Below are 16,015 nucleotides of genomic sequence, written 5' to 3' on the forward strand. Positions count from 1 at the left end.
GTGGTCGCATCAGGTAACACTACGAACGCGATAAACTTAACATTTTTACTGATATATAGTATGATTCCTGCTTCTATTCCTGCATCCTGCTGATAGAGGATAAATCTTTGTTTTTTTTTTATTTAACTGTTAATTATTTAAGATGTCATGTGGAACATTGTGTAAAGGTTGCAGCTCCTTACAAATATTGTGTAAAATAAATATATTATTATGTCCGCCACACTATTGCCATTTCTTCTCTTCCGTTCTTCGCCCTTGATTTGAGAACTGGCAGTAAATGTAAAATTAAAAACATTCAGCATTTAATTTTTTTTTCGCGTTCATAACTGTACATTCTTGAGTTACTATATTAGTGTTACCTAAATGAATAAGTGATTTGATTTGAAAACACACAAAACCCAAGATGTTTATATATAAATAACATTTTATATATAAATAATATGGGGAGGAAAACAATCAAATTAATTTGAACATAATACACCGTGTTATTAGTAATTCATAACAAAATTATATTGTGGCGTACGTGAGATAAAGAAACAGATGAGATGTTTAAATTTTATTGTAAATGGTAGGTTGGAAAGTTCGTAGAATTTTTTTTATAGATCTGATTTGATGATATCTTCGAGAGCGATACATCGATTGTAGTGGTAATACAATTTTTCCATATCATGACTCCCGTAGAAAACATACGTTTTCGATATACGAGAGTCTCTGAATAATACAAAACTTACGTGAGTATTACACTCATGGTAGCGTCTATCAACTCCTGCGCAGTCCTGCCCTGTCGGCACTTGTCGCGTCACTCTCACTGTTATTACAGGTGGTGCTAGTGTTGTATTTAATAAGTTACGAGATCTGAAACAAAAGTAATTAATTTCGGATTAAGTTTATTTCTCGTGTTGACAAACCTTTTTTTTTACATCCACATCAACACTAAATATGCAAAAAACTATAATTTATGTTAGCTGTAGGAAAACGAAAAAAAATAAAATACAGTTAATTTAATGGTTTAAATTACTGATTACAGTACTAAAACACACGTACAATTGTCTCTAACTATTAAGTCGATTAATTGGTTACCAAGTCATAGATTAATTGGTTACATCAGCAAGATTGTCATTTATTTAGGAATCAACATTATTAAAAAAAATACTAATCAAGGGAGAATCTATGTAATTAGTGATTTGCCAAAGCAAGCAAGCAAAATGCGTACCAACTAAACTACATAGATTAAACTAATGCGTCAACTAATAATTAAGTGTCATATTAAAAAAAATAGCAGTTTTTTACAAAGTATTTAAGTATGGTAAAAGTATGAAAATCGCAATAATTAAAAATGAAAGTTGAAAAACAAACGCCTATTGAAATTTTCATTGCTGTCTCGGTGCAAATCTTCGCATAAAATTATCAGACTATACGTGATATCAAGATCACCAGAGTTACTGTTGTCGCAAGTTGTAGCTAATATCATCTGAGCGACAGACATATTTAACTACTTATTACTATTGAAATAAAGAGAGATAGAGATTTTTTATATAGAACGGAGGTTCATCTGATGTTAAGTGATAAGCCCATGAACACTCTCAATGACAGAGGGCTCGCAAGTGCGTTGTCGGCCTTTTATGAATTAGACCATTCTTTTTTTCCTTAAGAAAATTTTTTTCCTCGAGGTTCCTCGAGAAGGACTTCGGACGTCGAGGTTTTATGGGTGGAAGTTCGTATTCTGCCTCGACGTCCGATGATGAATCTCAGCTGCAGATTAATCCGAATAACTCCTCTGAACATTCTCCATTTTTCGAGACGTAAGTTCAAAATCAGTAAAAAAATTTTCTCAAATTGTATGCAAGGGTAATATTATTTAGAAACGAGACTACTAATACAATTAGTATGTAACAGCTGACTGAATATGATTTCAAAAAACACAAATGTGGACAGATTACACAAATACATATTTATTATATAATATGTTGATGTATACTTTAAAAAGTCTTTATAATTTTAGCGTATTTAAAATGAATTTAAAAACGTACAAAATTGTTCGATTCGTCGATCAGAATACACAAAATACTTACTCGCCATATTATAATGCCAATCAAACAAATTCTAAAGTTTTTCAATATGATTTTTTAATATATACAATTCTAGATAAAACAAAACCACGGGCGGCTACTTTTAATTAAATCAACGACAAGAAATAAAACCTTCGGCCTTTTTGTAGGCTTTTTTATGTCCTTTTTATAGATTTGTGAGAGTAATTTGTGTATCAGTGATACTTAGATGATACCTTTATTTCCATTTTAATTACTATACATTTGTTAAAAGATCTGAATAATATTACAGGGTACACAATACTTTGCGTGTATTCCACTCATATATCACAAATAATTGTAACTTTGTTAATTAGGTAATACTTTTGCCCTTGAGTTTGAACACAATAATTTAATACGTTTTCGTCTCCCTAAGATTGAAAAATAATTACTTATCCACAGACCAAAATACTAGATCATTCATTTTTTATAGGCAATCGGAAGTTTACAGACGCTAAGTACCGCCCATGGACACTCTCAATAACAGAACGCTTGCGAGTGCCTTTGAAGAATTGGTACTATTTTGAGGCGTATTGAGAATACCTTTTACAAGATAGTTCCACATAGAAGTGGTACACGGCTATAACGCTTTAGTAATGAGAATCTATGAAGAAATTTAAATATATTTTATAATCATGCTTTTTTACATTTGTTTCTTCTTTTATACATTATCAATATTTATTTATTGATATTTTTGTTCTAATGTTCTTTCCTGAACACATAAAACACATCTTGTTTCTTACAATTACGATTGCCTGGAAGGACTTAAGTCAAATTGGTTGGAAGTACTTCAGTAGGCAGCTGGTTCCACATACAGGTGCGCGGGAAAAAATTATTAAAAAAAATATATGGACTTATCTGTATTATCTAGAACTCTTTAAAAAAACTATCAGGAACTGTAGAACTATTCTGTGTGCTGCCAGAACTCTATTTTTTTGCTCTGCTAACTTCAGAGACACCTTAAAAATGCTCAATTGTGGAACGACAGACGTTGAGGTGATACAGAAATTTATGTTTTTTTAAGTATATTTTAAGCCTGTACTACAACATACCATAATAATTATTCAAAAAAGAAAAAAAAATGAAATTATCTTACCCATCCCGTACCTAATAAATTATCCTCCATAAAAAGTTCAATAAACAAATTAAGGTAATAATAATTTATATTCAAATTACTCCACTAATGTCCAGGAATAATTTATTCAAAGTCAACCTATAAAGGAACGCGTGCCATGACAAATGACGTCAGAACTAATTTGTTATGTCCTATCAGCAGGACTCTAGAATGCTGTTAATGAAAGAATTTATATTAATCTCACTCGTTTTAGTAATGTCAAAGATTTGTTGGCGTCAAATTCATTAGGATTTTTATATGAAGACGTCTGTCAATGCTTCGGGGATAATACTTTAAGATATTCTGAATTATAATCATATAACAGCCGAACCCAATAATTGATCAACAATCTCAGATTGAAAACTATCTGAGACAATCAATGGGACCGTGACAGTCGATCGATCTCCTATCTGCATCCCAATCACCAACCCTACGAAGGCAATCCATTTTCGCTGATGGATAATGTGGATGATGGATGGATGATGTTTTGTTATTTTTGATAATAAATATTTATTGAAAACTTAACTAAAATCTTTTAAATTTAATAATCCAATCATAAAAAGTTTCGATAATATAAAAATATATTATTAAAAATAAATATATTATATATAAATAAAATAATAAATATATTATTTTTTATATTATCGAAACTTTTTATGTATATCAATTATTACCAGACAGGCTTGACGCCTTATTCATTAAAGGTGACTGCATTTAAATGAACAAATTAGAGATATCTAATCAATACAATGTTCTATAATTTTCTCTTTAGAACTTTGGCTTATTTAACTAGGTATACTAAAATTATAAACAAAATGTTGATATTTTTGTAAGAAAAACTAAACCAACCATTTCAAAATGGTTTTACCTGGAATGGTTTTAATTCTGGGAATACAGAAAGATATTCTGTATCTGTTGCATGATCATTTGTCAATCTCATATATTTCCAAAATATTGGAATGTATAATTACGTAGTGCAAAATGTGGAGAGGCCTTAAGTTGAAAATATATAGATAGTACTAAAAAAATATTAAAAGGGTTTGGTTATTGGGATGCACATCGATCGATGTTTTCAGTCTGAGATTGTGAATTAATTATTGGGTTCTATATGTGTTCTGTATTGGTGGATTAATTATAAGACATCTGTACCACTTCGAGTACTTTTTTCTTTAAACTCTAAAAAAGGTTTTTTTGCAGAAGAATGGCTAAGTTAAAATATCAAGATAGTTATCGCGGGGTTGTTTAAGAGTAAATATAACTTTAAAAATATTTAGACAAAAACATGTGCTCGACGTTTTTATATCATTTCAATTGTTTTTAACAATAACAATATTTTAATTATATTAATATACAATTACAAACTAAAAATATATCTAATAACTAACCTTAAAATTTAATTATTAAAAAATATTATTAAAAGGAGTCCCTTTAGGCAAGGTTCCGAAGATACTAGCAGCGTTGCCCCTTTGAATAGCTAGACTAATTCTTTGTGCGAGGTAGCTGCCAGCTCTTCGTTCTCCTGTGATGTCGACTAACCTTTTTGATAATTCCCTAAAAAGCTTTAATGCGCTAGGACCCCACGGACCAAGGGTCTCGACACCGAATGGGACAAAATCATATTCAGAGCCTATTATTATTGTTTTTCGTATATTCCAGTAAGAGAGTAAAAAAGACTTGAATGAATCACGTGACGACATAATCGCAACGTCATTAGTGGTGCGTGTCAGTCAAGTTCAGTGCCGGCTTGTAATTCACCACAGGGATTCCATTACGTTTAACCTATGACCCATACCGATGAATGCCCAACGGGCGAAAATAAGTCAAATTACTTAGGAATTTTTATGCTTATAATATATAAATTTATAACTTATACATGGGTAAATACCATAGTAGTATCATGTATTACGGGTTTATTATAATCGTTTGACCACGTTTGACCATCTTAACATACACTTGATTACAAGTGTATGTTAAGATGGTCAAATGATTTGAATTTAATTAAAGATGTTTTACTGGAACTATATTCCATGCGATGCCGGCTGTTCCGCCCGTTACAAGACTGTAATGGGACATTGAGCGTAAAGGGACAATGAGTCATGGTTTTTCGTGCGAGCAGCCAGCGTTCATCGATTTATTAGATGTCGTCACATCGAAATTTATTCCATATATATCTATAGCTAATGTACTCAATATTATTCATACTCACATAAATACGTTAGTAGGTAAACCATAAACAATTCTTGTAACCCCAACAATTAATAAATACAACTAATCTAATCTTATAAATTGCAGTCCAAAGTAATTTAATTAAAATAGTAAATCTTTAGAATTAAAAGAATTATTCTAAAAAAAATAATCTTAAAAAGTTTTTATTGCAGGTAACATTGTTTTTAATGTTTTCAAGATAAACGCAGTGATATACTCTAATGACTGGTGTTTAAAATTTTTATTAAATGCCTGAGAGTCGGTAAATTTATAACTTATCGGCTTTATTAATGGGAATGATAAGTATTTTACGAGTACATTATATCGTGTATAAGTTGTGACACACAGTCAAACTTGTGTTTGACACACAAGTATCTACAGCGCTACTGTAAAGAAAGATAAGAGTATCAGTTGCAGGCTTAATATATATTAAGCCTGCAACTGAGAATCATCATCGGACGTTGAGGCAGAATACAAAATTTCACCATACCTCGACTTCCGCTGTTTCACAACTGAGCGTTTTAGGCAGGTCTGAGCGTTTTTGTACCGACATATTTCGACTTATGTCCTTGCACGACCTAAAAATTTTTAAACGGCCCGCAACGCAAGCATTGAGTATTCGTGGGCGGCTGTATCACTTAATATAAGACATGAGATTTGATCATGTCTATCATTTATTACTAAAAAACACACACACAGAAACATACAAAATAACAATAATCAAAGAAATAAAAATACAAAAAAAGAATGAGAGAACACAATGTTTTTTTTAAAGAACAAGGTAGGTTTTCAGAATGTATTAATGCGTGTGTGCTGTGGTTGTAATAAGCCCTGGCTCAACATTGTGTGGAACGACCATAGCAGCTAGTTAATAATATCAGATCAGCCTTCTACCCGTTAGCCCCCGGTTCTAGAAAAAAAACTTACAAATATTGGACGCGAACGTATTTGTCGAATACATTTTAAAACATTATCGCCAACTAACCTTTATATTTCTATATAGTTGTTCATTTGTATAGTTGCATTTGGTTTGTATATAGAGAAAAGTATGTCCTATGTTACACATTCATACCCGACATAGCGAAATTTATTTATCCCATACCTAGGTAAACACTGCCTCTCCTGATATGATACACCACCACCACAGGACCTGGAACACGGACTCCAAGAACCCCAGGAGCTCCAGGCGTAAAGACCTACATCTGGTCTTTCTGGATGCACCTGAAATTATATATTTTCTATTCATACATTTTGATAAATATATGCATTTCTGTCGATGCTTTGTACATATTTTGTATATTTATTAACACGTTCGCTGACAGTACGTTGTTAGGCGGGAAATTAAAATAGTGCGTTATGGCAGTACGTCGAAGGACGGGCCACTTAATTTTAGGAGTATTAGCAGTACGTCGTCCAACGATAATTTTTCATATAACTATTATGAAGAGTAGTATCCACTGTCATATTGTGAGCAATTTCAAATTTCTTACTGTCGTAACACGAGCATTTGTGGGAAGTTTCATATTGCTTTCTCAGTCGCTCACACACACATGTAAACCGTTGGTGCACGAGTACTACGTCGATCGGCGTGAGCGCTCGCCTTGTTTTTCGAACAATCAGTGCGGCCGGTGCCATTTTGTGAACAAGCACGTGTTTACATCGCTCAAACCGTAAGTAAATTTTGAAAAACTGATATTTTGTGCATTTTTGTCTTTTAAAATGCCAATGGTTATGGTGCATTTACAAGCTATGTCTTTTTAGTGAATCACGTGTACCTAGTGATTGAAAGCAATGCAATCCTAGCATCGGGCAATGTAATATTACTATATTTTATCATAATATAAACTTGAAATAGAAACAAATTTGTGATTTAGCTCCCAATGAACATTTTATTATTTTAGATGTCGGCAAAAAATTCCAAAAAACGTCCAAAAATACGCTTGTTCGACGATCTGTCATCAAATTCAGAATCTGAACGGGATCAGGATCCTTTCGAGGACAATGATGGGGATTATGGCTCTGACATGAACTATGAACCACAGCATATAGACGAAGCTGGCGCTTCTAGTTCATCAGAAGAAATGTACAGTGGAAAAGACGAAAACACCCAATTCACGGGTGCAATGGGTAAAAAACTTGAACGGTTGGTAATGCGATTGATGAGACCATTTTTATTGAAAGGTCATGATCTTTTTATGGATAATTATTATAATTCAGTCACTCTTTCTCAAAAACTGCTAGATTTGAAAACACACACAAACGGTACTCTTCGTGTCAACAGAAAAGATAATCCAAAAGATGTGGTGGACAGGAAATTAAAAAAAGGTGAACATGTTTGGGTAAGGAAGAATAAAGTATATGTATATAAAAATACTCATTTCTGATGTGTAAAATGTGTTCTAAGAACAAGAAGAGAGTTGAAACCAGCTACAGGTGCATTGGTTGCCCGGGACTTCCTGCGCTATGTCCTGAATGTTTCCAAGATTATCACCAACTCCTTGAACGGGAAGAACAAGAGACCCTTGTCTGAATTATTGCACATTTTGTAGATTTACGTTCCTTTTTTTGTGATTTTATTAACGAGAGAGATTTTGCAAGGACTGTTAGTAACTACGACTGTTGATCTCAATTCATAAATAAGTATTAAAAAGTTTATAGACTTTACTCCACTTAGGATATGTGATTTATTTTCCTTTAAGAAATATATAGCTGTTTGTTAATTTACTTTTAGTTTTAAATAAGTTTCAGACGATTTGTCGATTTTTTTTTTATCGTAGTGAAACAAGTATAATTGCCATTTTATGTGATAATAGCTAAGATTTTGTTTATTTTTTACGTTGATTAATTATGAAAGATAGTTTTTTTATAACTCAATTTTAGTAGATTTCATGGAGATTTGTTTTTGAGAATAGATGATTGTTTCACAAATATGTGTTTTATTACCTTCTCTAAAAGGCTTGAAATCTTTCGACGTAGTGTCGGATTTAAGCAGACGAACATATGTCCAACATGAAACTACGTCGCAAGACGTCCTCGTCTGTCGACGTAGTGTCACATTGGGGCAGGAAAACACATGTCCAACATGACAGAACGTCGCAAGACGTTCACGTCTGTCGACGTAGTGTCACATTTGGGCAGGAAAAAACATGTACAACATGACACAACGTCGCAAGACGTTCACATCTGTCGACGTAGTGTCACATTTGGGCAGGAAAACACATGTCCAACATGACACAACGTCGAGAAACGTTCACGTCCATCGACGTAGTATCGAGTTTTGACAGGCACATATATGGCCACCATCACACTACGTCGTGGAACGTTTGTCATTTAGTATGGAAAATTCTACTGCCGTAATGTGGTTTCAAGGGTAAGTGCTCACTGTCAGCGAACGTGTTAAAGTTAACCGCATCAAACATAATCTACAGAATATCTTATAGACTACATTTTCTAACACATCTGACTGTTATGGTAAACTTTTAGCAAAACATCGAATAAGACATTCAACAATTGTATTTTTTTTTCATTGATCAGCGCACCGAATATGTCACACTCTGGATAAGTATTGTAAGTATCTTCCTTTTTATTTGCAAAAAATAATTATTGTACTAATTAGGTATTTTGCGAGCTTTACAAATTTTCTATACACGTAGAATATGTGTATACAATTTTCTTCAATTCAATTTTTATCTAGGATTTTTTATAGAAGTTTCTTCTAGCGATATATTCATGGAAATCTATTATAAGCTTTATTTACTCTATATGTCCAACTCAACATAAGGTGCAATAGACACAAATTATTTTTATTCGCTTGTAATAATTAAATATAATGTAAAATATATACCTTTGCTTTGATCGTTCCGTTAAGATTCGATGCTGTTGTGAACATCGCGAATTGGATCATTATTACCACCCTGAAAATGAAAAGACAATAATTAAAATCAAACTATTGAACATTAAGCACACAACATGTATTTTAGTTCAAAAAATTACATTACAAATGAACATGTATCTTCAATGTCAGGCTTAGCATAACACTAATTATATACATTTGAAATCAGAACTGAATGCGGTCGCAAAAATATAACCTATTCAGAGTCAATCTTTACAACAGCCTGCCTCTTGATATGGAAGAAATAGTAGCAGTGGACCCGATTCGAGTACGCATGCAAAAATATGGTATAGAATAGAATAGTTTTTTTTCCTAGTTCAGATGTTACATTATGTCCACAAGTCGATGGTGTATCCGGACTGTGGGTGTCAGCTACTTACAGTCTACCTATGTTTGTCTTAGAGAGATCTGTATAAGTGTCGTGTGTATGTGAGCTTGTTAGTGTGGTACAGAATAAATTTAATTAAGTTCATAATGTACATATTGCCTCATATATTATATTCTATTTATATTTTTAGTTTTATAATGCTCAACGGCGTATGTATGTTTGTCATGTATATTTTAATGACAATAAACTACTTTAAACTTATCATTATCCATGGACATCATGCAGAGAAGGAATAAGAGCGCGCAAATACATGCCAAAGACAAGATTCTGTCATGGTTGCATGGGTTGGGTTGTTAAGGGAATAAAAACACCTTGTCGGTCTGACTTCAGATTTATTGATCTATTTATTTTTGCTTTTAATGACACATCATCGTATCGTATCGTAATCCAGGAGATCAATTATTACTACAGGTCAGTAGAAACACCAACTTAGAAAAATTTATTAGAAATTATCTGTAGTATCGTTTTAACATTTGTTTAAGTGAAAAATAAATCACCGTCCTACAATTTTCGTAACAAATTACTCAATTTCTTATTTGCGGTACAAAGGATGCGTGATCTATTTCGAAATTATCAAGATTAGCTAAGCGAAAAGCGTGGGGTCGTAGAATAGAGTACAGGAAATCATAGTAGGAAATTTAGCAACATCGCCCATCTTCAAATTCCTATACGCTAATATTATGAAGAGAAAAAATTCTTTCACTATTAAAATCCTATATTATCCCCTATGGATATAATTAGGAATACATTTGAAACCTTCGAAGATGGAAAAAAAATATCGATAACAATCTTTATATAACGTACTTTGCATCTATAACAACTAGAAGTCATCAATATCTACATAAAAGTAGTACCATAAGTTTGGCTATTACATATTTATTAATAAATATCCAGCTGTGTATTACAAACTGAACGCAAGTCATTCATAAAATTGCTTAAACCATGAGCTAGCATCTAGCGACTTCGCCAATGCCATGGAAAGCGTGATTGTTGACATTTGGTGATTGACTGATGAGAGAGACTCAATTGGAACAGATTTTGAACTTAATTCATTTCTGGAGTGCCATGCTGATAATTCGTAATCCCAAATGATTATTAATAATGGCAAGTGACTTCGAAATTTGACATTAACGGAATACGGAGGCAGTAAAACTTACTATAAGATTAAATCCTTTTTAGATACATTTATATTTCTATCATCTCATTAATTCATTCTTCTGTCTCCATTTTTGGCGAAGGTCAAATCTCGACATTCCTGTCTGCACTGTGCCAGACTCATGTACGATCTGATTTATCCTTAATCTGATCTATCCACCTTGTAGGTTGTCTTCTTCTATACTATCAATTGTTATGCACCAGATTAATATTTTGTTGCTCCCATTTCGACTTTAATTTATTTACTAAGTTCAAGATAAGCATTGCCAATAAATGATGTCCATAATTTTAATCAGCGTTACTCACAGCTGAAGTCTGAGATGACATGACCATTCATGTGGGATATTAGACAGTACAAACTAGGAACTAGGTCTGATCTATTATTTCTACCTAAGATTATTTGCGATACTAATGGCCAGAATCAGAACGCCCAAAACAAACGAACGCAGAACGAACAATATTCGCAGACAAAGTACACAGTAGCGATATTGTATATATTATGTACTTTAATAAATATCTCTTGGCATTTTCGTATTGGCCTGCATTGGCGTAAGGATAATATTAAATTTTGTGAATAAATAAAATATGAATATAAACTACACCAACTGTTTTACCCTGCTCACATCGTGGGTACACAAACAATTTGTTAGCGCATACAATTTACTGCTCTCACGGCAAAGTAATGAACTCTAACAACTGGGCACCATTTAAGTGTTCTCGTGGCAAATCCTAGTTTGATGGAAAACAAAATGTCTATTAAATGCAATTTTATTAGGTTCGCAAGCAGTTTTGACCCTGTTGACTAGAATTTGCAATATTTCGCTAATATATGGCACCAGTCCATTGAAGTATTTTAGAATTCACTCGACCTAGATTTAAAAGCGTATCGATACAAAAGTCGCCAACGTATTAGCAAGATTGTGGCAGGAAGGCGATATCACTTGACATCTTATGATCCTACTGTTCTTTAAAAAATAATCATAAGCTAAAGTGTATACCCACCCAATCGTTTCTCTACGCAAGATGGCGCTGTCGTATTGTATATGACGTATCACGTATCATATACGATGCTCCAACACGTAAAGAAACTTAAAGTTAAGTTGTGAAATATTTGTGGCTTAAACAACGAGAAACAATAATAATAGTACAAAAAACGACCCTTAAATTATCAAATTAAAACCGTTCCTAGCTGGGAAATATTTTATGTCAAAACGACACAGACAAAAAGTTAAGTGTCATAAATTTTAAGTTGATTTACATTATGATTATGATTAATATTTATAAGACTCTCGAAAAAAAGTTTTGACACAAATATATGTAATAAGTTGTATAAGTTCACCGGATCATTAAGTTATTAATTAATGTAAGATTATATACAAGTTACTCTATACATATAACATTTTTAAAGTCTCTTGCGCAATGTGTATCTTAAAAGTTCTTTGCATAGAAACACAAATGTCCAAAGTGTGTTGATAGCAGTTATTTAATGTTCCACGCCTGGTCCATTTCGTCATTAAATGGGATTTCCCATGGATTTTATCTTTTAAGTGCAATTACGTTAAAAAGGCTGGTGGCCCTGTGTATGGGACATGCTGCTTTCTATAGCTAATTATCAACCTAAAATACGTACGAACTACGGCAAAAAAAGTTTACCTACAAAGGCTCACAGCTGTATAATAAACTACCAACAAATATAAAAAATATTATTTCTTATAATTCATTCAAATCGAAGCTATGTGAAATAATGTTTAAATAAATTTATTATAATAACTTTTAATTAAGATTTCATTGGTTACTTTTACTTTTAAGTTTAACGACTACAATTTAATCTAAAGTATTATTCCCATGTAAGTGACATTTTTGCCTTTATTGATAAATAAAGTAGTAAACCTAATTATTTGTTCGTCATCCTTCCAACAAATATAAGCTCAAACTCAGTTACGTAATATATATAATTCTCTTATAAATATTAGTCCTTGACGTGTCAGACACTCGCAGAAAAATCAGTTGCCCTATTTTTTAATTTGACAATATTTTGTTACAGGAAATATATCTGACAAATAGCATTTCAATAATATAATAAATCGTTAATTTTCAAGTATCAATATCAATAAGTACATTCAAATTAAGTAATTAAATAAACCGCGCAATCATATAAAGACAAGCATGCAAATGACATTAATTATCATAATGTCAATATTATGTAAGTTAAGTTATTAATATAGTTATTAACTGTTACAATTATAGTTTACTTTAATAATGTCAAATGTTAAGGAACTGAAAATATCACTTATTTTAACTAGTGTTTATATAGTTATAATATAACGTTGCACAGTTTTTCGTTCTAAAGCCCGAGGATACCCTTCACGACCGCCGTGGCAGATGCAATACTGCCACCCTTCTTGTTACGCTTTTCTTGAGTATTTTGATCAGTATTGTGTACTAGCTGACTCGGCGAACTTCGTTCCGCCTAATAGTCTTATAATAATGTGCTAACTTTAAACTTAGGAGCAGTGTTGGCCTAGTGGCTTCAGCGTGCGACTCTCATACCTAAGGTCGTAGGTTCGATCCCTGGCTGTGCACCAATGGAGTCTCTTTCTATGTGTGCATTTAACATTTGCTCTAACGGTGAAGGAAAACATCGTGAGGAAAATCGACATGTCTCAGACCCAAAAAGTCGACGACGTGTGTCAGGCACTGGAGGCTGATCACCTGCTTGCATATTAGATTTAAAAATGATCATGAAACAGATTTAGAAATCTGAGGGCAAGACCTAAAGAGATTGTAACGCCACTGATTTATTTTTTTAACTTTAAACTTAATTTATGATTTCATTATTATTACATAAATACAATTTCTTTGCGAATACAGAAATGTTTTGTCAAGAGATGGCACCACATGCTGTTTGAGGTAAATTAATTTATTAATTGTTATTCGATAACTTATCTTATTCGGAGCGGAGAAGAATCCACTAAAAAAGAGATAACTAACATTAGCCCAGCCGATCTTAAGTTATGAGTGTTGTAACTAGCACGACTTTATTTCATATATTTAGATTATATTTCCAATCTGTCATATATATATTTATATTATATATTTCTTGATATACAGGAGACAATACTTTTCCTGAATCTCTGCATGTTTGTAGGTGTTTATATGTGTCATGTGTATCAAACGGCCATCTTCTTCAATACTGTGTGAATCTTTGTTTGTTTACATAATCCTGTATAAGAACGTGTGAATGGTTCACATAATTGTATTTACGTTTAGTGTCGAGGAGTTTCAAGGAGGATAGTCGGTAATCCTATAAAAACATTTTGAATAAACATACATAGCTTACACTGTATCGTACAAAGTTTAAAGACGAATGGGTGTACAAAAATACTCTTAGAATACGACAAAAATGAAACATTTGGTTTTATCTGCACAAGTACACTAGCGATTATGTTACCGAAAATAAGGTATTGTAAGACTCCATGGGGCGACTTTTTAAATTGTCTCTGGAGTGAAGTGACAAAAGAAAAGACGATTTATCACTATCTACGAGAGTGTCTACGGGCGGCGGTATCACTGAACATCAGGTGAACCTCCTGCCCGTTTGCCCCCTGTTCTATAAAAAATGGTTATGGTTCTATTTTAAGTTTTAAGTTCTATTTCTTTAAGTTATAAATATTTAAATAATTCTTTTTATGGGTGTTCTATTCAATTTAATGCTATGTTTTATTATAATGTTTGATCTGTGGCGATAGTTAAAAAATATAGTACAATACGATTTCAAGTTTACGCCAACTTCACAAGGTCATCGAAAAACTTATATCGAAATTGCATACAAAAACGTCAAATCGCAAAAAAATATGAGAAATATTTGGTCATAAAAATAAAATGCGGGAACAGAAATTTAACTGTTTCATACCAGTCTAAATTAGATAAAAGCATTGATTTTAGCAAAAGTGTGCTATTTGTAATTAAAGGTTTGATTTAAGGCTAATAAATATTCCCAGTCAGATATTAGAAAGCCTAACACTAAACACATAACTTTTAAATTAAATAACTACATAACTATTAAATTAAAAAACTAATGTTATATTCATTTGTCGCGCTCAAAACAAGACTGCTATGATTACATTAATACAAACCATAGCGGTTTTCTATTGTAACATATTGTGATTATTCTATATTATTTTGAAAAATAAATAAATTAAAAAAATCCCAAGGACTCTGTTCCGTTATATTTTTTTAAGTCGCAACCGATTGTCTCACGCGATTCTCAGGATGTTATCCTTCATACAGTGTTAAAATGCTCACATATAATGAAAAATCCATTGGTACACAGTCGGTATTCGAATCTATAACCTCAAGAATAAATCGCACACTCAAGCCACACGACAAACTGCTCAATTGAAAGAAAACCTAACAACTTCGCTTGAGAGAATTATCTGTTAATAGATTTACGTGGGCCCTTAAATAATTTATCTCTGAAATAAAACCTTTTATGTGGTGTTTTGACGGGAAAGTTTAATAACTAACTTTCAAGTGACAATACTCGGGAAAGCCATAACAGTAAGTGTGTGGAGTCGTAAAACACTTCTTTCAAATGCTTTATTAACGTATTGTACCCTTTAGTAGGTAACTGGAATTACTTTCACTGATTCACTGCAATTTAATTTATGCAAAAATACTTCAAGGACAAGTTAAAAATTCCGTTAACCGAGCATACATGTAGATCCGTCTTCTTCTGCTTCTAGTTCCTCTCCACTACTGTTGGCGGTCCTACTTCTTATTCTTCGCCAACCGCATCAGCTGGCCACTTCCTTCCATTCTCTGATATTGCGTAGTTATGACTTCCACCTTCTTGCCTCCTGCCAGCGCGTCATGATGATTTGAAGAAGTATTTACCGTTAATGTCGAAGCACAAATCTAATTAGCAGTAACTAATCTTCTTCTTTTGATGGTCAAAGTAAGTTCTCGAAATCGTTTGGCGCGCCAAACAACTTCTTCGTTAGTGACTCTATGAGCCCAACTTATCCTCAGCATTCTTCGGTAATACCACATTTCAAAGGCCTCGAATTTCTTAGTGGTTCATAGGTTCTCAAACTTCGCAACCATACATTACAACTGGCTTGGAACATGGAAGCATCCTACTTCGGAGGTGTAAACAGACGTCTTTGTTGCAG

The 16,015-nt window shown here is 32.8% G+C and overlaps 1 protein-coding gene across 1 annotated transcript in view; it reads right to left on the reverse strand.

The window, feature by feature from the left end:
• LOC110991546 (thrombospondin type-1 domain-containing protein 4) overlaps positions 1–16,015 on the reverse strand; it is a 70,520-nt gene that overhangs the window by 37,751 nt on the left and 16,754 nt on the right. Inside the window, exons 3-5 of the mRNA XM_022256921.2 lie at positions 9,251–9,320; positions 6,509–6,627; positions 732–855 (exon numbers count right to left, since the gene is read on the reverse strand). Coding sequence (XP_022112613.2) covers positions 732–855; positions 6,509–6,627; positions 9,251–9,320 — 313 coding nt within the window. The remainder of the gene's footprint in view (positions 1–731; positions 856–6,508; positions 6,628–9,250; positions 9,321–16,015) is intronic.

This window comes from Pieris rapae, chromosome 3 (genome assembly GCF_905147795.1).
Source record: "Pieris rapae chromosome 3, ilPieRapa1.1, whole genome shotgun sequence".
In the NCBI taxonomy this organism is placed as follows: domain Eukaryota; kingdom Metazoa; phylum Arthropoda; class Insecta; order Lepidoptera; family Pieridae; genus Pieris; species Pieris rapae.